Source organism: Corythoichthys intestinalis, chromosome 13, assembly GCF_030265065.1.
Source record: "Corythoichthys intestinalis isolate RoL2023-P3 chromosome 13, ASM3026506v1, whole genome shotgun sequence".
In the NCBI taxonomy this organism is placed as follows: Eukaryota; Metazoa; Chordata; class Actinopteri; order Syngnathiformes; family Syngnathidae; genus Corythoichthys; species Corythoichthys intestinalis.
In genome coordinates, this window is record NC_080407.1 from 41,371,952 (window position 1) to 41,399,448 (window position 27,497).

General features: G+C 41.0%; 1 protein-coding gene across 1 annotated transcript in view; it reads right to left on the reverse strand.

The window, feature by feature from the left end:
* Nucleotides 1–1,577: 1,577 nt before the first annotated feature.
* The window catches only part of LOC130928963 (gastrula zinc finger protein XlCGF28.1-like), a 48,026-nt gene continuing 22,106 nt past the window's right edge, over nt 1,578–27,497 (reverse strand). The window contains exon 3 of the mRNA XM_057855817.1: nt 1,578–9,151. Within this exon, the coding sequence (XP_057711800.1) occupies nt 7,992–9,151 (1,160 nt within the window). The 3' untranslated portion in view covers nt 1,578–7,991. The remainder of the gene's footprint in view (nt 9,152–27,497) is intronic.

A 27,497-nucleotide genomic window follows, 5' to 3' on the forward strand; every position in this document is an offset into this window, starting at 1 on the left:
AAATCTGGCACACAAAAAAAAGTTTATCCGAGGAGTGGAATGAAAACCTCATTGAAAGGAATCCCAGTTTAATGTCCATTACAGCAGTGGTGGAAGAAATAATTGATACGGCAAATACATGTAAATGCAAAACATCCACTGATTGAAATTACATTGACATGACAGTTGTAAAAAAGGTCATTGAGGGGATTCCAAAACCACTAACATACTTTATATTTATATTTGATAATTTTCAACGGGTACAATTCCAAACAAAATGAAAATAGCTAAAGTAGTGCCATAACACAAGACTGGAGATAGGCACCACTTTACAAATTACAGGCCTGCTTCTCTACTTCCACGATTTCCCCAAATTCTTGAAAAATGATTCAACAACAGATTAGATAAATTCACAACTATAAATATAACTTACTTTTCGACAGTCAGGATGGATTTAAGGCAAACAGCTCAACATCACTAACATTAATTGAATCGGTTCAGGACATCAGTAACGCTATTGATGATAAATTATACTCAGTTGGAATATTCTTAAAAGAAAGCAGTTGACACTATTAATCATGACATTTTAATCAATAAACTTGAAAAGTATTGAATTAGGGGGGTGGCACTACACTGAGTGAAGAGGGTGACTATTCATCATTATGCTCGGACATTGCTTGTGGTATCCCTCAGGGTTTAGTGTTAGGTCCAAAACGGTTTATTCTTATATAAATGATATATACAAAGTTTCAAGAATATTAAAATTAGTTTTATTTGCAGATGAAACAAGTATCTTTTCTCTGGGGGGGATGTGCATGAGCTCCTGGGGAGGGTTTCTGATGAAATTTGTAAACTAAAGACATGGCTTGACACAAAAATATATACAAACCAAAATCATGTTATTTACCAGATACAATAAATATAGTCAGTACAAATACAGATAGATGGGATGAATATTGAAAGGGTCTATGAAAACAAGTTTCTTTGGGTTGTTATTGATGACAAGGGTAACTGGAAAGCTCATATAAAACATACACAAAGTAAAGTATCAAGAAGCATATCAGTCTTGAATAAAGCTAAACACAGCCTTGACAATAAATCACTCCACATTCTTTAATCCTGCCATATTTACACTACTGTGCAGAGGTCTGGGGTAACACTTATAAATGTACAATAACATCACTATCCATTTTGCAGGGTTAGGAGCCATAAGAATAGTACATAATGCTGGTTATAGGGATCATACAAAATATAATGAATATTGTATTACATCATGAATATTATTTAGCAAAGGTGACGTGTTATGTGTGGTACACTATTTTAATGAACACCCAATGTTCTTAAGTTGTTAAAATGGAGGTTTTGCATTTAGGAAATGTGGGGGGGGGGGGGGGGGGGGGGGGGATTAGGAGATGGAGGTTGGGGTAACTTTTATTTTGCAAATCATTGAAAAATATAATTTTCAACGAAAATGTGTGTTATAGGAATAACTGTGCCAAAAGCAGTTTTATCTGCATTTCAGTGGTTTTCCGAAGTTTGAGCCCCTGATTCCCCGCCCCCCAACCCCCAAAAGAAAAAAAAAAAAAATCTGGCACCGTGGCAACCTTCATGTCAGGGATTTCCGACATGAAATTTCTACCTACTTTCACTGCCGCTACTACTTTGCTACAGTTTGTGTTGGGATGAGGAACACATATACTGTGTATATGCTATGAAATAACAATGAAATAAGCACTCGTCTTCTACCTGACCTAAGTCCTGGAGAGGACTGTGGAGATGCTGTAGATTCCAGTGTGGTCATAGACCGAAATCGCAGAGAGCCAGCATGGGGTGCCAACTCTGCAGAGGAGCACTGCCTGGATGTGTGAGACAAACAATGTGGGCTTGTGTTTCCAGTCAGAGAGGAACTGACCAAGGCCTTTGAGTAATCAAAGATTAAGAAATGAATATAGTTGCCATTTTATGGCCTGTTTTGCACATTGACAGGAAAAGTATAACAAATTTTATATTGCAGCTAATATACAAAATATATAACATATTATGTATTAGATATTATTATATATATGTATTAGAGGTGGGAATCTTTTGGCACTTATTGATTCGATTACGAATCAGAGGCTCCGATTCGATTATAAATCGATTATTGAAGTCCCCCCCCCCACCCTTTTTAAAAAATTTTTTTTTTATGTTTTGTATATTTGTTCCAAAATTGTTCAAAAATCCTCTCAGGCTAAATAAACCAAACTACTACCGTATTTTAGTATCAAGTTACCTGTTAAAAACAGTAAATAAAATACTCAAGTGCCCATTCTGTATCAGCAGCTTTAAACTACATTCAATTAATTTAATGTTGTGAATCAACCGTTAAAGTTGTTAAAATTGCGCCTGTTATTCCATAATTTCCCTTATGTCTACTTTCGACCTGTGAAAGTTTTAAAACTGTTTCATCATTTAAAGACAGATTCAAGCCAAGATTTTGCCGATTTAGGGGTATTTTAGATAAAAAGTAATTAGGTTCACTACAACAGAGCCCTCTAGAGAAGTCTACTGTTTTAAGATGGCGCCTGTTTAGTAGCGCGGGAAAGGCCGTCATTTCGCATGTAGTTATTGATACATGGTCTAACACGGCCGTCGTCTGTCATTTCACATTTAGTTCTAGATATATGTGATATCTCCCATAGCCGTATGTTGCCGTATGTTTGTAGTAACTAGCAAGTAGCAACTAGGCGCTATTTGTAGCGGCTGACGGCCGCGGTCAGGTATTATTGTTTTTTTTTTTTATCTAGCGGCATTAGCTGCACATGATATTTACTCTCGGTCCGTTCCTCGCTGCATCCCGAATACCCCGCTGACTGTTTTATTTCCGCTTTACCAGGCGGGTACCAGGTATAATTCAATAATCGGAATTTGGATGTTTGTAAATCGTTCTCGAATCTTCCACGGCCGAATCGTGAATAATCTGAGAATCGGAAATTTTGCACGCTTCTACTGTGTATAATATATTTTATTGATATAGTCACTATTTTGCACTGATTGTCTCCTGTATATAACCTGTTTTGACCATAATATGTAGGAAGGACAAAAACGCCTTTGATCATACCTGCTGTTTTTGTTGCCGTATCAAATATAAAACTGTTCAGTCTCATTTTTTTTGTTGAATGTTTATCCTAACATAGTGAATAAATATCAAGCTTAAAAACGTTTCGTCGAGCCTGTTTGGTTGTCAATGGGACATCAATATTAGAAATTTTGACAAAAATGTTTTGATTTATTTTATCTGTTTGGGTCCAAAATGTTGATTATAATTGGTTGAAAAAAACAAGTTTGGATATGAAGGTTATGGTGTCCTAAAAAGGGGATCCAATCGGGCAATTGCGATTATTTTTCTTTGAAATATAAAGGCATCATCAAAGGTATGCAGATTTGGAAAAAAAAAATAGGCTTAGGTGTTTGCGTTAAACTAAAAAAAGTAAAAAAAAAAAAAAAAAATTTTTTTTTAAACGACATAAATGCACATGTCACTGCCATGTTGCGTACATTGACTTTTCTCATTCTTTAGCAGAGCGTGGGTTGCCATATAAGCGCTCATTTACAACCTCCATTTTAGCTGTGTGACTGCTTGTAGGGCAACTTGTTTAGCCTCGTATGCTATACAAAAGAAGCGGCCAGATCTGCCGCGCGATACTTCGAGTATAGACCCCAATCACGTGTCGTAACAGCTCTAAATGTCATACGTGCGTGATTGTCATTGGGATATGGTCGTGAAAACCTGAAGACTAATACATTTCTGTTTAAAGATGGTTATGTGGCCCAGTCCACGATTTGTTACGAAAATACATTACTAATATTTTGTGTAACTTATTTAAAACTGATCTTACAGTCGTAAATCCATTACTGTAAGCCGTCCATTAAAACATTTGATGTTTTCACGTCAATAAAGCGTTATAAATAAGTGCTCCTGGCAGGGGGAACATTTCACGCGGAGCAGCTATTTTTCGGCACACACCGGCCCGTTGTCCATCAAATTTCATTTTACAATCGTGACAACGGTGACGCTCAGCTGACCACATCTCGGTTCATATTCGGGCCGGTGCCGATTTTGGGTACCCGACTCCTTATCGTGACATAAACTGGAGTGTGATTGGAAATTTTGTGGTCTCGGGACGGGAGGAAACATCGGTTTGGGCATCAAATATGGATCTGGCGATTGAATCGACCAAAGCTTTTCCAAATAACGGCTTTTATGCAACTCATCCAATGAGTTTACAGCGTCTGAAAGCACTGTGGCTTCCATAATGTGCAAGTGAATCCACCTTTAGAAACTACAATCATTGACAATACGGACACACAATGACTAACAATATGGCGGCACAATACAGCGATCACGTGATTGTGTGACGTTGGTGATTGGGGTCTATAGACCCCACTCACATGACGTCACAACCACGCCTCCGCGCCATATTGTCCGTCAGCTCGTCAGGTTTATGCATCACCGCTACGTAAATTCCTCCTATTATGGCTTACTTTTCTGCTCGTTAAGATTAATAATCAAAATGGTGAAGGCGTGTGTGGCGGTTGGTTGCAGTAAAAGAGAAGATAGACGGAGAGACTTGAAGTTCTACCGTATTCCGAGAGACCCGGAGAGGAGAGCGAGATGGACTACTGCAATTCGACGTGAAAACTGGGCACCAAACGATCACCACAGATTATGTAGTAGTCATTTTATATCTGGTAAGATGCATTTAATATATATTTAGAGGGTTTTGGGCTGACAACCACAATCAAGATCATTGCGAGGCTAATCGCCGACAACATACAGTTTCAAATTCAAGATGTTTATTTCCTCCGCCATCATTATTTTTTGAATAATATTTAGCTGGTACCAATTGAAAGAAGCTGGCCTCGTCTCCGGATCATCAGTTAAACAGGGGTGTCCAAACTTTTTGCAAAGGGGGCCAGATTTGGTGTGGTAAAAATGTGGGGGGCTACCTTGGCTGATTTACGTAGAACAATATATTTAAACACATTTTAGCAAGCTCTGTGTGTCACACTTGCTTTATTATTATTTTTTTAATTCATAATTTCAACAATGTTGCCTTTGTGGCGTTCTCTTTCGACACTCGGGCTCTTGCGAAATACTACTGCTGTGAAATTAAACGAGCTTCAAGTTGCTTTCATTTCTCGCTGCGTATCTTCTCTGTAATGTCGTACATGTCAGCGTGTCTTGTTTGGTAATATCGCGTCACAGCGAACTCTTTGAAAACAGCGCCTGTCTCTTTGCAAATGAGGCAGACACAGTTGTTGCGTATTTTATTGAAGAAATAGTCCAATATCCACCTATCCTTGAAGCGTCGGCCATCGCAGTCAACTTTTTTTTTTATCGATTATCGCCATTTTAGAAAATTGGAAGGGTCATACGGGGTAATGCTGCTTAGAGTGCTGCTCTTAACGTTTTTCAAAATTTCGTGAGAATAGGCTGAGTTTCTGTGGACAAGATAGTTGTAGATATCAGGGTAGCAGATGTCAGGCAGAGACGGTAAAGACAACGGGTCGAAAAATATCGATTTAGGCATCAAATATGGATCTGGCGAATGGATAGACTGAAGCTTTTCCACATAACGCCTTTTATGCAACACATCCAATGAGTTTACAGCGTCTGAAAGCACCGGGGCTTCCATGAATTGCACTATAGACCCTACCCACGTGACGTCACAACTCCGCCCTCCTGACTGGTGCCGCCAAATTGTCCGTCAACACATCGTGTTTACCTGTTACGGCTACGTACATTCCTCCTATTTACGGCGTGTTTTTCTGCTCGTTAACATTAATAATCAAAATGGTGAAGACGTGTGTGGCGGTTGGTTGCAATAACAGAGAAGATAGACGGAGAGACTTGAAGTTCTACCGGATTCCGAGAGACCCGGAGAGGAGAGAGCGAGATGGGCTGCTGCAATTCGACGAGAAAACTGGGATCCAAACGATTACCACCGATTATGTAGTAGTCATTTTATATCTGGTAAGATGCATTTAAAATATATTTAGAGGGTTTGGGGATGACAACCACAATTAAGATCATTGCTAGGCTAATCGCCGACAACATACACGTATGTATGTAGTGAGAGTGCTATCGCTAAACCATATAAACATTAAAAGCCCCAGCTCCATTGACAAATGACATGAAATACATTGGACTTGACAGTGGATGTTAGCAAGAACAAAAGATTTTGAATTGAAAATTTCGTAACTCACCTTTCCAAGCACAAGATAGATTCCTGCCGAATTTTCGTGGACGAGGACCTGTTTCACCCAACCAGCAACAAAGTATTTATAAGCCTCCAAGCTCTTAAAGTTTTTCAAACTTTCGTGAGAATAGGCTGATTTTGTGTGGACAAGATAGTTTTAAATATCAGGGTAGCTAGCAGATGTCAGGCAAATACGTCGAAGACAGCGGGTCGAAAAACATAGATTTAGGCATCAAATATGGATCTGGCGAATGGATAAACTGAAGCTTTTCCACATAACGCCTTTTATGCAACGCATCAAGTGAGTTTACGGCATCCGAAAGCACCGGGTCTTCCATGAAATGCATTATAAATTGCTCGATCAATTGAGACCATTGATAATACAGACACAAAATGACGGACAAGGGGGCAGAACAATACAGCGATCACGTGATTTTTTGACGTCGGTGGGTAGGGTCTATAAATTGCACGAAAAATTGAAACCATTGAGAATACGGATAAACAATGACGGACAATATGGCGGTCGAATTAGGGATCCCCCTATCCAGGTTTTTGCACTTCCGATCAGATACCGATATTGTTTTGCACTTTTACTGATGCTTTGTCGGAGTTCCCGGCTAAGGTACATGTACATAAAGTGCGTAGCCCCTTATTCAGCTATGTGGTGGCTACCACTACCGGCACCATTTAGTGTTTCAAGATTTAGTTATTTATGTGATATTCTTTTGGACATGTACACTTTGGTTAAAGTTTGTTTGAATGCTTATGGGATCTGATTTTCTTATTTGAGGTAGCGACCACAGCTGTTCAAGATCTGGCACCTCCTATTCTGGAGGGGGAATATTTAGGTTGATTTAAATATGGTTTGGGGTAAAATTTTCAGGGATAATTTCAATGCACATTAGTTGATTATTGTTCTAAGTTGATGTATGTAATTTCTCCATCTGTTGTTGTTTAAATTGACAATGTTTGCTTAACTGGTTGTCATGCCTCCCTCAGGTGGTAGTTCGTAGTCTGTCTTTATTAAAGCAGCCGCAGAGATGGGTCTGCAGGTCAGTTTGGTTGAAGCCTTTTGTTATGTTGGCCTCGTTTATGTTGGGCCCAAGATATTTTGTTATATTGGTTCTCTTTTGTGACTTTATTAAATTGAATGTTCACCTAAGTTGCAACACCAGTGTCCTCGTGTATCTTTGGTCCACTACAAGCTACATTACTCCTACGTAATACGACTTTTTTTCTTGTAGTAAGAGTACAACTTCAATCTCGTAGTCATTTTTTCCCCTCCCTTTATTTGGCCACAATACTCCGTCGTAATATGTCACTGTCAATCAAGTGGAGTAATAGTAACTTTTAAAATTATAATCACCCCTCCCCCAAAAAACGAATATTTGCGAGTCATAATTTTCCATTTTTATGTAATTATTATATTGATGAATGATTTAGAATTTTTGTAATTTAGGGTCTATTGTTTCAAATATTCATTCTGAAAAGTGTAGTTTGAAAGAGGGAAAGTATTGTATAAATAATGCCACTCAACTTGAGAGTTAAAGCAGGTGAGCCAATACTTTTGGCAAAAGTGTGGATCCACATTATACAAGTGCCAATCCTCAACAGGATTTGAGGAAGCTCTCCAGAATACAATCGTCCTGTGAGCACAATCCAATGAAGGCAGCATGGATGACAGGCAAAAGAGTCATTGGCCACTGCTTCTCACACCAACACACACATGTCTCTTAATCCGATCCTTGTGATCAAATCCTTGACCATAAACTAAGCAAGAAAAAGGTTTTCTCCAGAGTGGGTTCTTGTGTGTACTTTTAAGGGGTGAATTTGAGTGAATCTTTGACCACAAACTGAGCATGAAAACGGTTTTTCACCAGTGTGGGTTCTTGTGTGTATGTTTAAGGTGTTTTTCTGAGCGAATCTTTTTCCACAAACTGAGCAGGAAAAAGGTTTTTCACCAGCGTGAGTGCTAGCGTGACTTTTTAAGACGTTTTTGCGACTGAATTTTTTCCCACAATCTAAGCAGGCAAAAGGTTTTTCTCCAGTGTGGGTTCTCGAGTGTCTTTTTAAGCTTTCCTTTGAAGTGAATCCCTGACCACAAACTGAGCAGGAAAAACGTTTTTCACCAGTGTGGGTTCTTGTGTGTGTGTTTAAGGTGCCCTTCTGCGTGAATCTTTTTCCACAAACTGAGCAGGAAAAAGGTTTTTCACCAGTGTGAATTCTAGTGTGATTTTTTAAGCTGCTCTGCTGAGTGAAATTTTGACCACAAACTGAGCAGACAAAAGGTTTTTCACCAGTGTGGGTTCTGGTGTGTGTGTTTAAGTGGGTCTTCTGAGCGAATTTTTGACCACAAACTGAGCAGGCAAAAGGTTTTTCTCCGGTGTGGTTTCTCGAGTGACTTTTTAAGTTGCTCTTCTGAGTGAAATTTTGACCACAAACTGAGCAGACAAAAGGTTTTTCACCAGTGTGGGTTCTGGTGTGTGTGTTTAAGTTGGTCTTCTGAGTGAACTTTTGACCACAAACTGAGCAGACAAAAGGTTTTTCGTCAGTGTGGCTCCTCATATGCATACGAAAAGAATAGTTATTAGCAAAGTTTTTCCCACACTGAGAGCATTTGCAGAGTTGGCCGTCACGGTGAGATTTCTTCTGACCACCATCTTTGTAAGGGGAGCGTGACGTGGCGCCTTTTCTATCTGATGGTGCAATGAAAATGTGTCTTTCTGTTGAGCTGCTGCTGGTGCCGCTTGGAGGCTCCGTCCCTCTGCTTACCTCACTCGGACCATCCTCGCCATTCGAGGGCTCACCAGTCAACATGGTGATATCATCCTCCTCTTTAACATAAGGAAGCGCTACCTCCTCCTTTTTGATTGGAAGTTGTACTTCTTTCTTTAGCTGTTTAGCATCAGGACCAAGATATTCGCTGAAACCTGCAAGACACAAGAAGATAAATTCTGTATTTTATAGACCCTCTATGTCGCTGATAGGCTGTGAGGGTAGATTGACTGAGAGAGCGTGAGTGTATATCCCCGCACACGCTAGATGCATTCCGGGCTGTCATTCCCGTGACAACGATGCACCGATTGCTTGTTAGTCATCGTGCACTGACACGCTCTCATCCTTCAGGTGCAAGCAGTAGCAATTTTATTTATTATTATTTTTTCAAAAATTTTTATTCATTGTTTAAGAATTATTATTTTTTCAAAATTTTTTATTCATTGTTTAAGAAAAAAAAAACTAGCAGTTACAATTTTAATCATGACTTGAGTGTTCTTTTCACCAAATGCTTTACTTGTACTTGAGTACATTTTTTAGATGACTACTTTTACTGGAGTCGTATTATTTTGAACGCTACTTTCACTTGATTTAAAATGTTGTCTACTCTACCTTCCTCTGCTGAAAAGGAAGTGACTCAAGAATGTCCCCAAATGAAGTATAAATAATAAATAAAATAAATAAATCTAGGGTTTTCTCTCAGATTTTTTATGCTGAGGCGGCGGGCTGCTTCGGAGTCGGAGAGCCTCACCATGTCGACCATGGCGAAATTGCGTCATATGACAAATGAGATTTTTTCCCCCAAGAAGAACCATAACTATGATCTATTTGAAATATTTCATTAGCCAGGCTAATGTCATAGCTCTCAGCTACAGGAGATGTACGTAAATTGCGTAGCTAATTACAGCTACGTTACCCTTCGTAATAATTCAACTTTTTCTCATAGCCATAGTACGACTTACATGTCGTAGTCCTTTTGTTTTTCCTTTAATTTGGCCCTAATTTGGAATGAGCTCGACGTGTTGAAATCCATTTCCAACTTTAAAACGATGCTAATAAACATTCTGATCAGTGAATATAAAAATTTGGACATATCGAAGTTATAAATTCGCCTCTTCTAGGGAAGAATTTCTTTTTGTGTGTGTATTTAGTGTTTAATGTTATTGTTTGTCAGTATTTTATTGTATGGGGATACTGCAATATGCGATAATTCACCCTTTCTGCTCTTTTAATTTTTTTAGGATTGTCATAATGTACGCAGGCTCCTGGCTATAAGCTTTGAGTAGCTTCTTAAGGAGACCGGACTCAAACATGATCCTTGCTCAGCATTAGGAGATGATGTACACTTTGTAAATATGAATGTGTGTGTGTGAATAAATTGTAATTAATAGTACTACATGACCACAACAATAATAGTCATTCTGTTAACGGACCCATTTCAAGGAGTAGGGCGAAAATCTAATATCCATGTTAAGAGCAGGCTTTCCCCTACTTATTAGATATTGTGGCGCACCGCCACACTAAAATAAAAGCCGCCACGCCGTGCAAAAACATGTTTTTAAAAAAAAAATTTAAGGCCGTTTCAAACTCGCGTCAGCCTGGTGTGAAGGGTTCAGGCAACCCATTGATTGTGTATTGTAACATCCGTAACTAAACAAGGCCCCGTTAAGAGACAATCGGATGGGGAGCTGTGACGTAGTGGGAAGTGAGAAGGCGGTAGGGGTCGCATGTCGCGGAAGCCCGCCTTTATTTTGTTATCCTTTTTCTTTATTATTGTTGCCACAATAAAGTGGCTAAGACAAAGGAGAACCCCCCCCCCCCCCCCCCATCCGGGGCATTACTGTATTTTGGATAGGACATTTCGGCGAAAGTGAGCGGTGGACGTACGTCTTGGACAATCATCAGCCAATCAAACATGCGTTTGAGGGGGAAAAAATGGTGTCACTGTAAGTCTGAACATAATGAAAGTAATTCACTTCTAATGGTTGGGTCAATTCTATCCTCACAAAATATGTGAAGACAATCTAAATGACCTCTATAACTGAACTCATTATATAATGCAAATAAGGTTGCCTAAATGTTGGTGGGGACAATTTGAGCATCCTAAAAAGCTTGTAGTGTTTATGGCCCTAACGTCCCTATACAAACCTACGCCATTGGTCCATTAACAGAAGGACTAGTATTGTTGTGTTAATGTAGCACATATTAGGGCCAAATAAAAGAAAAAAGGACTAAGAGATGTCAGTCATACTATTGCTACAAGAAAAAAAAAAGTCGTATTATTAAGTAGGGTAATGTAGCTGTAAACAGCTACGCATTTTATGAACATGTACCGTAGCTGAGAGTGATGACATGAGCATGGCTAATGAAATATTTCAAATAGATCTTTGTTATGGTTCTTCTTGAAAAAATGAGAAACAAAAATTTGTCATGATATTACGCAATTTTGCTGTGGCACGACATGGTAAGGCGGTCCGACTCCGATGCAGCCCACCACCGCAGCTTAAAAAAATCCAAGGGGAAACACTGAAACAGTTAATAGTTTCGGTGTGAAGGTGAATACTTTTTTGTTGTTGTTCGTGAACTACATTTCCACATAAACGAACATCAAGGTACCATTTAGCTTAGCAAGGAGAGGTGAGAGTCATTTTGAGAGTGTCCCAGAGCATGCGAAACAAGCACATTTATCAAGGTTTCGTAAGCCATGATTGCGTATCTGTCCGTCGAAACCGCTTGATAGCACAGAAATGTCCCCTCTGCTATTGGATGCGTTGTTGCTGTTAGCGCGGCCGCGCTCTGAAAATAGAGCAAGGCTCTATTTTGGGCCCCGTCTCTCGTGCAAATTAATTCAAACTTGCTGTTCCGTCCAAGACGGCTGTCCACCGCTCACGCTCGCTGAGGGAAAGCGAGGAGTAGGTATTGGCTTACCCACTTAATGGTGGCAACAATAATAAAGAAAAACAATAAAATAACAGCGAGCTGCCGCGACATGCGACGGCTATCTCGCCCATTCTTCCAACTCGCTTGCCCATACATCACAGCTCCCCAGTCTTAAGGGGGTGGGGGGGGGTGCGCTTTGTTACGGACTAGACATGTACCGGTTACCGACTTCCCGTAGTGTGAAAACGTCGCGGTTTCAAAACTCCTAAAATTTTCAGTCATACCATAGTACGGTATTCGCTATTTTTCATGTGCTAAAAATGCAGCCGAAGTGGTTTGGCGCGGCAGTGCTCAGCCCTTTCCCTGTTGCTGTGTGTAAAAGTGACGCTATTCTGTTGAACAGCCAGCGAACCCAAAAACACACACTCCAGACACAAGGCGTACTTTTCTTCAATTTATTGAGCTCTCAAATCGTGGGAAGTGAAATATAAAAAATGAATACCGTAATTTCCCGAATATAACGCGCACTTTTTTTCCCCAAAATCAACTTGTAAAATCATGGTGCGCATTATTAATAGGTACATTGATAAAGACAGAAATATAAATATATATATACAGTGCCTTGCAAAAGTATTCGGCTCCCTTGAACCTTGCAACCTTTTACCACATTTCAGGCTTCAAACATAAAGATATAAAATTTTAATTTTTTGTCAAGAATCAACAACAAGTGGGACACAATCATGAAGTGGAACAAAATTCATTGGATAATTTAAACTTTTTTAACAAATAAAAAAAACTGAAAAGTGGGGCGTGCAATATTATTCAGCCCCCTTGCGTTAATACTTTGTAGCGCCACCTTTTGCTCCAATTACAGCTGCAAGTCACTTGGGGTATGTTTCTATCAGTTTTGCACATCGAGAGACTGACATTCTTGCCCATTCTTCCTTGCAAAACAGCTCGAGCTCAGTGAGGTTGGATGGAGAGTGTTTGTGAACAGCAGTCTTCAGCTCTCAGATTCTCGATTGGATTCAGGTCTGGACTTTGACTTGGCCATTCTAACGTTTATTTTTGAACCATTCCATTGTAGATTTGGCTTTATGTTTTGGATCATTGTCCTGTTGGAAGATACAGTGCTGCTCAAAAGTTTGTGAACCCCCTCAACATTTTGGAATTTTCTATTATTTCAACCTGATTTCCTAATCAATCAATTCAGTAGTTTTTTTTGTTTTTTTAACAGTTGTGTTGTCGAGACTAAATTAAAAAGAGTTTTCATCAACTGATGTAGGTGCAAAATTGAACTGTTTGGTCACAACCAAAACCGCCATGTCTGGCGAAAAGTCAACACTGCATACCACCAAAAGAACCTTCTCCCAACAGTGAAGCATGGAGGTGGGAATGTCAAGATCTGGGCTTGCTTTTCATCCTCAGGACCTGGACAACTCCACATAGTCCAGGGAATCATGAATTCTGAGGAATATTGTCAAATCCTAGAACATAACCTGACGCCATCTGTTTTGAAGTTAAAGCTTGGCAGAAGGTGGATCATGCAACATGATAATGATCCAAAGCATTCCAGCAATACAACCAAGGAATGGCTGAAAAAGAAGAAGATTCGTGTTCTGGACTGGCCCAGTCAAAGTCCTGATCTAAATCCCATTGAAATGCTGTGGCGGGACCTGAAGCGAGCAGTTCATGCCAGACGCCCATCAAACCTCTCTCAACTGACTGCGTTCTGCAAGGAAGAATGGGCAAAAATCCCCCAAAGTAGATGTGTGAGGCTGATTAGTCACTACAGAAACCGTTTGGTTGAGGTAATCTCTGCAAAAGGAGGCGCAATATCCTATTAACTGAAGGGGTTCACATACTTTTGCACACATGATATCTGAGTTTTTCTTAAATCAACCACTTTTGTTAAATAAAGAATGACAATATAACTATTTCTTTTGTTTCAGTCCATTATTTGGAATGTCAGTATTGTGGATTTGGGTATAACTTAACATTTAATAAGGTTATTTTAGTTTTTTTTTACAAAAAATCTGACCATCGCTGTGGGGTTCACAAACTTTCGAGCAGCACTGTAAATCTCCGTCCCAGTCTCAGGTCTTGTGCAGATACCAACAGGTTTTCTTCCAGAATGTTCCTGTATTTGGCTGCATCCATCTTCCCGTCAATTTTAACCATCTTCCCTGTCCCTGCTGAAGAAAAGCAGGCCCAAACCATGATGCTGCCACCACCATGTTTGACAGTGGGGATGGTGTGTTCATGGTGATGAGCTGAGGTGTTGCTTTTACGCCAAACATATCGTTTTGCATTGTGGCCGAAAAGTTCAATTTTGGTTTCATCTGACCAGAGCACCTTCTTCCACATGTTTGGTGTGTCTCCCAGGTGGCTTGTGGCAAACTTTAAACGAGACTTTTTATGGATATCTTTGAGAAATGGCTTTCTTCTTGCCACTCTTCCATAAAGGCCAGATTTGTGCAGTGTACGACTAATTGTTGTCCTATAGACAAACTCTCCCACCTCAGCTGTAGATCTCTGCAGTTCATCCAGAGTGATCATGGGCCTCTTGGCTGCATCTCTGATCAGTTTTCTCCTTGTTTGAGAAGAAAGTTTGGAAGGACGGCCGGTCTTGGTAGATTTGCAGTGGTCTGATGCTCCTTCCATTTCAATATGATGGCTTGCACAGTGCTCCTTGAGATGTTTAAAGCTTGGGAAATCTTTTTGTATCCAAATCCAGCTTTAAACTTCTCCACAACAGTATCTCGGACCTGCCTGGTGTGTTCCTTGGTTTTCATAATGCTCTCTGCACTTTAAACAGAACCCTGAGACTATCACAGAGCAGGTGCATTTATACGGAGACTTGATTACACACAGGTGGATTCTATTTATCATCATCGGTCATTTAGGACAACATTGGATCATTCAGAGATCCTCACTGAACTTCTGGAGTGAGTTTGCTGCACTGAAAGTAAAGGGGCCGAATAATATTGCACGCCCCACTTTTCAGTTTTTTATTTGTTAAAAAAGTTTAAATTATCCAATAAATGTTGTTCCACTTCACGATTGTGTCCCACTTGTTGTTGATTCTTGACAAAAAAATTAAATTTCATATCTTTATGTTTGAAGCCTGAAATGTGGCGAAAGGTTGCAAGATTCAAGGGGGCCGAATACTTTTGCAAGGCACTGTATATACAGTATATATATTATATGTATACTGTATATCTATAAACCGATTTTTTTTTTTTAATTGACACGGCCACGTTGTGTTGAAGATTCGTATGCGGCGTTCTGTTGCCGACCATTACGGTACGTGACATCACCATTTTGTTTCGGTAGTACTTCACTCTGATCGGCCGAATGATTTCGTCTGTGTTAAATTCTGCTTTTTTCACTCTTCATAAAGCACAGAATTTAGTTTCTTGAACTCATTTGAGTCAACGTTTATTGCAGCTCCGCAACTCGGACCATAACAAACGTAACAACGGGCTTCCTGTATATGTCCGTCAACTATATCTGTCCCTCGGGAAACTCAAACCCAAATAAAAATAGTTCCTATTGTTACTGTCGTGTCGACAGCGATGAGCGTTCTCGGATTTCCGACTTACGTTCTCACTTACATTTTACAATATCAATCCATGGAAGAAACATTTATTCATCATGATGAAACGAGCAAGTTATACAGCAGCCTTTAAAAGAAAAGTCACATCTGTTTTGTTTTCTCCTAGATTCTAGTCAGTTGGAGAAGTTGTCAAATCATATTATTACCGTAAATATTGTCAGTTTATGGTAATGTTTTGAACTACCAATATGCTATGCTTGTGCTGTGTTTCACCATTCAGTAAAATGACATTTCTGTATCTGTACACGAGCTCTGTTTTCTTGTATTCTTCTATTTATTGGTGCTAAGATTAGGGTGCGCGTTATAAACGGGTACAATAATATTCCCTATATTTTACAAGTAAATTTGGGGTGCGCATTATACACGGGTGCGCCTTATATTCGGTAAATTACGGTACATTTAAAACGTTGTACAATTGTAATCTTCCACATGTGAGTAGGTTCAAAAGGTTAGCACCTTCGCTAAAAACAAAACACACATTTTCCTTTCAAATTCAATATACAAACGAACTAAAACTGTACAAAGACGAATGTTAGCCTAGGTTTAGCTGGGAGAGCAACTACGTCGAGGTTTTAAGTCTCACAGGCGCCGAGTGTGAAAAAAGCTTGAATGAAGGGGAAAAAAGGATAGCGTCAAAGATAGCTAATTGGGAAAGATGATCTTGCCTGATACACAAATCCATGTTCGCTCATCTAGGAGAGGTCTCACACCCAATGTTTTTTTTTTAGATGTAACCCTTTCACGACGATATTTCCATTTTAACTAATATGTTTTTAACTAACTTATTAACTTATGAATTCTTTATGTTCTTTTTAACACAAAGGCATGACATCATGTAGACTACAGTTGACAGTGGCTGAAAATGGCTAAATTTCCCTTGAGCCCCGCCCCCCTTAAAAAAAAAGTCATGCAGTATATATATTTTCTTAATTTTATCTAGAAGTGTTTTTACTTTTTTATAGCAATTATTTTGTTCTTGCGCTAATCATGAGCAACTTGAGCTGTAGCTGTGGGTATAGTCTATATGTTCTGTTTATTTTATTTTATTTTTTAAAATTTTTATTTTTTGTTAATGTATGTATTTATTTTAACATTATATTCATGTTCCAATATGCAAATATGTTCTGAAAAATTAAAAACATCCAGTTCAATGGAAAAAATATTTTTTTTAACCCATACATCACAAAATAACACATTTTGGAGCTATAGTTGCCATACCGTGAAACCGCGGTATTTTTGCTCATGGTTATCTCATCGTCAAAATCTCATACCGGTGTACTGACAATTGAAGATCCCTGTCAAATTGATAGCCAAAGCGCTACTGAGCATGCGCATGGCAACCACACCCCTCCAGGGGTGTTCACGTGTCAAACTTTTGTCAAGTGGAGATTCCTATTTGACTACGACGCCTTTCCTGCTATTGTTGTCGCTGCAGGTGAGTACATTTCTCAAGTAATTTCATTTTATAGTGCCTTTTGACCACTAACCTCTGTAAGCAACTACATATACATGAAAGACTGAATTGGAATATTGATGATATTGCAAGACAAAAACGTAATGAAGTTAACGTCGCATGATAAGCAGTAAACACGTGCTTCATTGCTTTTGTTGTTGTCGTTGGAAGTGAGTAATATTTCTAATGTATTTTTAGTCCCTTTTGTCCGCTAACCTCTGTAAGCAAATACATATACACGAAAGATTGAATTGGAATATTGATGATATTGCACAAAAAAAGCGTAATGAAATTAACGTCGCATGATAAGCAGTAAACACGTGGGTCGCCAGGGTTTTAATGGAGATTCGGTGATTATTCAAGATAGATTTTTTTTACATTATAGCGGGTTAAAAGCGTACGGAAGTTAGCATTGTATGATGTAAGCATTAAACATTTGGGTAACCTGGGTTTTAACTGAGTTTCGTGCTTGAAATCATACAAAAATGAACCATATCTCCAAATGGCTAGTGACCCAAATATGCCATTATATTTTGAGAAAATCCTATATATACAGTGGGGCAAATAAGAATTTAGTCAACCACCAATTGTGCAAGTTCTCCTACTTGGAAAGATTAGAGATGCCTGTAATTGTCAACATGGGTAAACCTCAACCATGAGAGACAGAATGTTGGGGGAAAAAACAGAAAATTATATTGTTTGATTTTTAAAGAATTTCCAAATTAGAGTGGAAAATAAGTATTTGGTCATATACAAACAAGCAAGATTTCTGGCTGTCAAAGAGGTCTAACTTCTTCTAACGAGGTCTACCGAGGCTTCACTCGTTAACTGTATTAATGGCACCTGTTTTAACTCATTATCGGTATAAAAGACACCTGTCCACAACCTTAGTCAGTCACACTCCAAACTCCACTATGGCCAAGACCAAAGAGCTGTCGAAGGACACCAGAGACAAAATTATAGACCTGCACCAAGCTGGGAAGACAATCTGCAATAGGTAAAACGCTTGGTGTAAAGAAATCAACTGTGGGAGCAATTATTAGAAAATGGAAGACATACAATACCACTGCTAATGTCCCTCGATCTGGGGCTCCATGCAAGATCTCACCCTGTCTCACCCAACTTCATATTTAATATTTGGACATGTGTGAAAATTAGGTTTTTATGTGTTCTTTTCATATCAAGTTGGGAGCCAGCTACCCAGATTAAGTTAAAAACTTCAAAGATAAAACATGGTGCTCCTCAGATTGTGTAGGAATAGCTGTAAGAGATAAGTTAAATATTGGATTTGCCTTTCACATGTGCCAGCTGTTTGGTTGGGATAGACCTGACGGGGCCTCTCCCAAAAACCCAGGATGGCTTTCAGTACATTCTGACTGCCACCGATTAGATTCAGATTCAGAGTTTATTTGTCATTGTCAAAATAACAACGAAATTCAGATTGGAGTTCCAACAATACTATGGGTTAGTTTCCATTAAAGTGCTTGGTGCAGAGCAATATAAAGGTAAAGTGTCCCCAGTGCCCCCACAATCCCACCATAAATAATAATAAATATTGATAGATTTACATAACCATTTATGCCCCCCCACACCCCACAGTGTCAAGTGCGTACTAATGACAGCATAACCATAACAGCAATTTCAGTGTACTTGTGAATTCAGCAGTCTTATCGCCTGAGGGTACAGACTGTTTGCAAATCTTTTAGTACGGCTGCTCAATGATCTGTACCTTCTACCTGAGGGTAGAAGGAGGAACAGGCGATGGGCAGGATGGTATTTATCCCGCAGGATGTTCTGCACTCTGTTTAGACAGCGTGTGTTGTATGTGTTACTTATTTCTGGGAGGGGGGTCCCAGTGATTTTCTCTGCTGTTTTTACCACTCGCTGGAGTGCCTGCTGGTCTGCTTTGGTGGAGCCTGCGTAACAAGCTAGAAATGCATAATTCAGAACGCTGCTGATGGCACAGTTGTAGAAGTTCACCAGCAGCGGTCTGGGGATGTTGTAATTCCTCAGCTTCCTCAGGTAGAAGAGGCGCTGTTGGGACTTACCAACTACTGAGGCAATGTGATTGTTCCAGGATAGGTCCTCTGCCATGGTCACCCCCAGGAACTAAAACTGCTGACCCTCTCCACCACCTCCGAGCCAATGGTGAGAGGGCTATGGTGTTTGGGCTTGCACTTACGGAAGTCCACGATGGTTTCTTTGGTCTTTTTAATATTTAGAACCAGGTTGTTCTTCCTGCACCATGACGCCAGATGTTGCACCTCTTTCCTGTAATCCGTCTCATCGTTGTTGGAGATAAGTCCAAGAACAGTGGTATCGTCCGCGAACTTGACGATGAGGTTGGAGGGGGAGGAGGCAGAGCAGTCATGGGTGAACAGAGTGTAGAGCAGAGGGCTTAGCACACAACCCTGGGGAGCCCCAGTGTTGATGGCAAAGGTGGAGGAGGTGTAATTACCCACTCTGACACTCTGTGTGCGGTTCATGAGGAAGTCCACAATCCAGTTGCACAGGGTGGTGTTAAGTCCCAGCTGTTGGAGTTTGGGGCGTAGGCTCTATGGCCGGATGGTGTTGAAGGCCGAGCTGTAATCCACAAACCGGAGGCGTGCGTAGGTGTTTTTAAGCTCCAGATGCTCCAGTAGTGCATGGAGCACTGTAGTGATGGCGTCCTCTGTTGAGCGATTTTCCCTGTAAGCAAACTGGTATGGATCATGTGATGGTGGTATGGCGGCCTTGATGTGGCTGATGACCAGTCTTTCCATGCATTTAGCGGGGATGGGGGTGAGAGCACCTGGCCTGTAATCGTTCAGGCCTGTGACCTGGGACTGCTTGGGGAGCGGGACAATTGTGGCAGCTTTGAAGCGGGCTGGGACCCAGGAAGTTGACAGCGAGGTGTTGTAGATGGAGGTGAAGACGTCAGTAAGCTCTGCAGCACACTCATTGAGCACCCGGCCTGGCACTGCATCTGGTCCGGGAGCCTTCCTGATGTTAATGCGGCGCAGAGGACACCTCACTTCGTGCTCAGTCAGGACTGGAGCATGACCTGTGGAGGGGAGGGGTGTTGAACCTGGTCGTTGTTTTCCTTATCGAAGCGGGCATAAAAAGCATTTAGGTCCTCAGCCAAGGTGGGACTGGCTAGGAGAGGTGGTGTCTTCTTTTTATAGCCCATTATGGTCCTGATGCCCTCCCAGACCTGCCTGGGATTTGCCGAGTCAGCAAACCTGGCTTTGATGTGCCTCCTGTGGTGCTGCTTGGCGATTTTGATCCCTTTCCTGAGGGCAGCCCTGGGTCTGTTGTACACCTCCTGATCTCCAGACCTAAAAGCGCTATTCCTAGCACAGATGAGCTGTTGAACTCTGTGTGTCATCCAAGGTGGTGTGTTAGGAAGCACGCGGTGTTGTCTCCATGATGTTACATTGTCCACACAGAAGCATATATATTCCAGGACAGTGGAGGTGTAGTTGTCCAAAGTCTCTCGAGTGACAGTGCCCTGCTCTCTGAATACGTTCCAGTCTGTATGGTGGAAACAGTCCTGTAGCATAGGAATAGCTTCCTCGGGCCAGATTCTAACTGTACTAACAGTGGTCTCGGCTCTCCTGATTTGGGGTGTATACCTTGGGTGCAGCAGGAGAGAGAGGTGGTCTGACAGACCCAGGTGGGGGTAGACCTGAGTTCTGTATGCATCTGCTACATTAGTATACAACTGATGCAAAGTTTTATCTCCTCTAGTAGCACACTTAACATTGCGGTGGAATTTACGCAGAATTGATTTTAAATCAGCGTGATTAAAGTCCCCAGCTGCAATAAAAATGCTGTCTGGGTGTGCTACTAGGCTGTTGTTAATACTACTGTATACTTGTGCTAGCGCTAGCTTAGCATTAGCGTCCGGTGGTATGTAAACAGCAGATGTAAACAGCCGTAAACTCCCTGGGGAGGTAGAAAGGGCGGCACTTTAATAACAGGAGTTCTGTCTCTGGAGTACACAGTTTATCCACCACAGTGATGTTAGTGCACCAGGAGTTGTTGATGTAACCGCAAAGCCCCCCGCCAGTCTTCTTACCCGAATCAGCCGTCCTGTCGGCTCGGTAGGCGGTGCGGCCCGCTAGCTCCACAGCAGCGTCGGGGATGAAACTGTCTAGCCAGGTTTCGGAGAAAATCATGCAGCAACAGTTGTTCAGGACCTTATGGGTGGACAATAGCAGTCTTAACTCGTCCATTTTGTTCCGGATGGATCTAACGTTCGAGAGGAAGATGGTAGGGAGCGGTGGTCTAAACGGGCTGGCTTTGAGTCTAGCCAAAACGCCCGCCCTCTTGCCCCTCTTCTGCCGCCGCTCGCAGCGCTTCCTCCTCCGGCTTCCTGCTGCAGATGTCCCGGTAGGTTGTCTGGCGATCTCCTGGGGAATAAAGTGCTCAAGTGGCAGGCGATGCGCTCCACTGTTTAGCAGCAAGAGTTCAGTCCGACTATATTGCAGTGCAAGGGTGTTGTAACCATGCGAGATGAGACATGTAATCACCAAAATACTGTAGAAAACTACGATAGTGTTGGAGCTCCAAGCCGCTGCGACTATATGCGCACCGCCATGTTTTGGTGTATTTTCCCCACTTAAGACTTATTTGTCTAAGTGGGTTGAGGCCTTTCCTTTAAAAACCAAAACAGCATCAAAAGTGGCACAACAGATCTGCTCAATTGTTTATAGACACGGCTGCCCCCAAAGAATCCTTTCTGACCAAGGAAGAGAATTTGTCAATGAGGTATCTGAATGCATTAAATATTTTCACAGTGGGATTTTGGCGTTGTTTTCCTTGGTTTTTTTTTTTTTTTTTTTTTTTTAAATTGGATTTATTTACAAAGTTGTATCAATTTTTCAGGTCAACGATAACCTTTGTGCCCTCCTGGGCATTGAAAGGAGTGTTACAGCTGCATATCATCCTTAGACGAATGGGCTGGATGAGAGGACAAATAGCAACATAAAACGGCAAGTTTTTTTTGTTTAGTTCCAAAATGTATATCTAATTGTACCCTTCTACTTCGTAGAGCTCTTACAAAATTGGTGAATGGCCATCAGGACAACTGGGATGTGCTCTTGGATCCAGTATTATTTGCTTTGAGATCCAAGATTAACAGAACCACAAAGCTCTCCCCTTTGTTAATGATGTATGGAGGGAGGCAATTTTCCCCTTCATTTCGCATGTTCAGACGATTATGAATTTATCGCTTTTCTGTCATTTGTCTGGCCAACCCCAGTTTATCAGCATTATGGTGGTTTGGCCTATTCAGTCGATAATTCTGACCTGATGGTCATCTGGTCAAGTGCCGTAAATAATAATTTTTTTTGATTTAACAATGTTGTGTTTTCAGTTAAATTACTGTGGGCTGCAGAGGACCAAGGCAAGGTGGAGGCTGTCTTTGGACCGTATAAATTATATGACACGTCTTTCCATACACTAGAAGGCAATGGCTGGCTGTCGGATGAAGTCAGTGGGAACAATAAGTATTAAGCCTTTTGCCAATTTTTTAAAAAAATTCTATACAGGTAATTGATGCATACATTCATATCCTCATTGTAAGGCAGCAGGCAAGTGCTGGATGTAGTTATTTTTCTCAATGCATTTAATTTTTGCCAGAGTACAGCTGTAATGTTGTTCCCTTTTTTAACAGGAGCCCATTCACCAACTCTCTGCTGTGGTAGCTGGGAGTCTGTTTTGGGGAAAATTTCAGCCTATTAGAAAGGTAATCTATTAATGTCATTATTTAGCTATATTACTTTAACGGCAGTAACCCAAAATAACAATAATTTGGTATTGTATGTTCTTCAGAAGAAATTCCCTGTTGAAAATAAGTGGTTGTCCTGTCAACGTATGCACTCATTAGATTTTAGTGGTTAGTGGGTTCCTTATATTTTCTTCAGACCTACCAATTCTGGAATGTACTGTATATAGTGCGCCCACCATAATTATTGGCACCCCTGGTTAAGATGTGTTTTTTAGCTTCTATTTTTTTTTTTAATTCAAATAATATGGGACCTTAATGGAAAAAAGAGAAAAATCCAACCTTCAATACAAGTGCATTTATTCAGTGGGGAAAAAATCCCTCATAAAGAAATAATTATTTGACATCAAATAATGTGTGTCACAATTATTAGCACCCCTGGTGTTAATACTTTGTACAACCCCCTTTTGCCAACAAAACAAGGTCTGGGGACTGAGATGGCCATGGGAGGAGCTTGATTTTGTGTCTGGTGAACCATTTCTGTGTAGATTTGGCCATATGTTTAGGGTCATTGTCTTGCTGAAAGACCCAGTGACGACCCATCTTCAGCTTTCGGGCAGGGGGCAACAGATTTTGATATAAAATGTCCTGATATTTCAAAGCATTCATGATGCCATGCACCCTAACAAGGTTCCCAGGGCCTTTGGAAGTGAAACAGCCCCACAGCATCACTGACCCACCCACATACTTCACAGTGGGTATGAGGTGCTTTTCAGCATGCGCATCTTTCATGGCACGCCTGACCCACTTAGAGTGTTTGCTGCCAAAAAGCTCAATCTTGGTCTCATCTGACCAAAGCACACGTTCCCAGGCTTCAACTGGGATACTTGATACTCTCGTCAGCTTGGTCCATTTTTACGTGTAGAAAAATAATGTTTGACAATGCCAGCGATTTCGCGCTGAACCGGACACAACAGTCTGAGCGGACCAATCATAGCGACGCGAAGTCAGAAGAAGCGGAAGGACCCAGAGGCTACGGCTACGTTTCTTCGTCGACGGCGCAGGTCTGCCGCGGAAGCATAACTCTGCCATTACTACCTCTCTTGTTGGTGTAAAATCTAACGTGTGATTTGTAGCAATATTTTTCTCACTTTTTCCCCCACCGTTCTCACAAAGCTTTTTTATTTTTTTCAACCCACTCGGAGCATCCTCTCTTCTTCTTTAGACGACTTGTGCGCACTTTACCTTCACCGCCATTCTTTTGCCCCCCCTCTAGTGAACCGACAAGGAATTGCTCAACAAACAATGAGCAGTTTACAGCATCCATACTCCATTGTATGGCCAATATGTCAAATAAAAGTATCGATACTTGGCGGGAGCATATCGATAACCGATTGGGTTGCAAAATATCGCGATATATATTGCCGTATCGAGATATTGTCACGCTCTTAATATATACACATACATTTAATCATAGAGGCTAATGCCATGACTTTCACTCACAGCACAGTAATTGTTTGTTCCCAAATATTTGTAAATCAAACATATTACATTTTGGGCATATACGTAACAAAAATGGCTGTAATTTCAAACCCTGAAAAATACTACTAGTTACTTGAATTTAAGTAATATCCGGGTCAGGCTAATTTGCCTTACACGCACACGCACACACACACACACACACACGCACGCACATACACACCCACCCACACACACACACACACACACACACACACACACACACACACACACACACGCGCACGCACGCACGCACACAAACATACATCCAAAAATGATTCATAACATACATACAGTTAAGGCCAAAAGTTTGGACACAACCGAAGGTCCCAAACCCACTGCAATAAACTCCACCAATTAACCCTGAAAAGACATACCTGTGAAGTCAAAAAACATTTTAGGTGACTCCTTCTTGAACCTCATCAATAGAATGGAAGAGTGTGCAAAAAACTCATCAGACCAAAGGTTGGCTACTTTGAAGATGCTAGAATATTAGACGTTCTTAATTATTTTACCTTTTTTGCAAAGTACATAATCCCACACATGTTCATAGTTTTAGTAACTTCAGTGAGAATTTACGATGTAAATAGTCATGAAAATACAGAAAACGCACGAATGAGAAGATGTGTCCAAACTTTTGGCCTGTACTGTACGTTTGTGTACAGGTGTGTGTGTGTGTGTGTGTGTGTGGGGGGGGGGGGGTATATAATAATCAGTTTGGCTTTCTCTATTTTCTAATCATTACTCTCCTACTGACCTTTTATGTAGAGGTCTCTCTCCCCCGTCACCCTCTTTGCTCCTCTACTCTGACTGCTACAGGTCAATAAAGATGGTGGAGTGATTATTATTATTAGTAGAGGTGTGCGAAATTTCAGATTCTTAGATTATTCGCGATTCGCCCGCGGAAGATTCGAGAACAATTCACAAATATCCAAATTCCGATTATAGAAATATGTCAAGTAAAGCGGAACTAAAACACAGTCGGCGCGGCCTTCGGGACGCATTAAGGAACGGACCAAGAGTAAAAGGCATGCTTGTCATTACCCGGGTAATGACTATGATCAACTCACGGCTCTGGCCCCGGGTAATGACAATGATCAACTCACGGCTCTGGCGCAACTCATGCCGCGAGATAAATAAACAATAATACCTGATTGCTGCCGACAGCCGCTACAAACTGCGTCCACATAATGCTATGCTATATGCGAAATGACAGACTCGCCGGCAATCGAAATCAGCCGCCATCTTAAAGTAGTAGACTTCCCTGGAAGTAGAGCAGGGCGGTAAACCGAAAATTTACCGTCACCGAAATTCTTCACGATGACCGATGTAATTTTGACCGTGTCGGTAAATTCAGTAAATTAATAAAACAAGAAAATAGTCTTTTCATCCCGCTTTGACTCTGTGTTGTTCGTCTATGTTCATTCCCCTTTAAGAAAAGTCAATGTGCTTAATAGAGAGTCACGTGATCATCGGGAAGCCAATCAAACAGAAGCCTGGTAAGCTAACGCTAGCAGCTAACGCTACAAGCAAAACGTGATGGAGTGTGGCTTAAAGTGCCTGTGACACGAAAAAGCATGTTTATTTCATAATACACGCAGTATTTTATGCCCCTGAATGATATGGACCGCTTGGATGTGTGTGGAAGCGATCGCTATATTTATTTAGTTTTTTGAATCCCGCGCCATGAAAATGAGTGACTTCCGGCTTCGGTCTTGCATTGAGGAGGAGGGCGCTGTGACGTGTACGGTAGAAGACGTTCTCTTCACTATACAGTGTACTGTTGTGTATGAGGACGAAGGATTCAGCTGATTTTGCGGATTAATACTTTTATTTTTTGCATCACGCCAGCCAAACGGCTGCAGAAAAATCATTCTGTATGCGGGAGAGGCGTATGCGCCTTTTTGGAGTTTCAAAAGGTTCCCATTCACCGTGGATATTTACTGTGGGACCATTGGACTTACAAGGAAGTGAGTAAACATCTTGTTTTGTATTATGTCAAATACGAATACAGTGATTACAAAGTAAACACTATAAAATTCCTTTAAATAAAGGACTACTTACGTTTGATCATTGATAGGCATGTAAAAAGCTATCCTCATGCTCATTAGCAGTTAGCTGTTAGCGCATTAGCTACACAACAACTCCAGCCACCCTCCTCCAGGGAACGAACTGTAAATTGCTCTCCTCCGGGCGGTTTGCCGATCCGCAAAGAAACTCGACAACCGGGTCGTCATGTCAAATAATCCAGGCTAGTTATGTGTGATTTTCCACTTCGAAGACTTTGAAACATCCCTCGGTTCGGGTTAGCATGTCGGCTAGCTGTCACTCCTTCTGGTCTGTTTACATTCTCCGAAGCCGGGGAAGGGAAATTACATATGTCCGATTTAGGTCTCATAAAATATCGTTCAGGAGGTGTGACAGTAAAGGTGAAGTCGACTGTTTTGACCATTATGGAGTAATTTTGCCATTTCGTCTTGAATAAATGGATTTTTATTATTTTATATTCCATTTAGCACAAGATTGTTATTTGTCATGACCATGCCATTTATTTAGCAATTGGGGAAAGTACTTGGGTAAAAAGAATATCCTGTAAAAATATTGAAGTAAAGAGACAGGAACAATGACATTTTGCCGCTCTCTCCGTCGCGTTTTCCTCATTGTGAATAGTTCCTCCTCGACGGGCTGACTGGTCCTTCTCAAGCCATTTATATAGCTATTGGGGAAAAATACTTGGATAAAAAGAATATCCTGTAAAAATATTGGGAGTAGAGAGACTGAAACAATGACATTTTGCAGCTCTCTTCGTCGCGTTTTCCTCGTTCTGAACAATTCCCCCTCAATGGGCTGAATAGTAAAACCGATGAGCCTAGTCTACCGCTGACGTCATCCACCTGTTGGGGACGCTAAAGCCCTATAATAGTAGGCGTGGCTAACCGGCAGATTAAAAGACTAATTTCTCGTCATCTGCGCTTTGCTAAATTGTTGTATATAGTCGAATCGTCTCAAAATATGATTCTAATTCACATAATAATGCCATTTAAGACTTTTTTTCTGGTGTGATATGCTCTTTAAGGGAGGTTCGCCAAACTCTCACCCGACATTTAGTAGACTCTTGGTGGCATCCAGACGGGCTTTCACCCGCTGTCTTCCCTTGTTCTCACGATTTCCGGAGATGTTGCTTTCAGTACTTTCTACTGGTAGCCAGGCCACAGGCTAACGCTAGCGGCCGCTAGTGACTAACGCTACAAATGAACGTGATGGAGTCGGATAGCGGCTCTAACCTTGTCGAAACGGCTGAACTTAATGAGTGGATTGGGC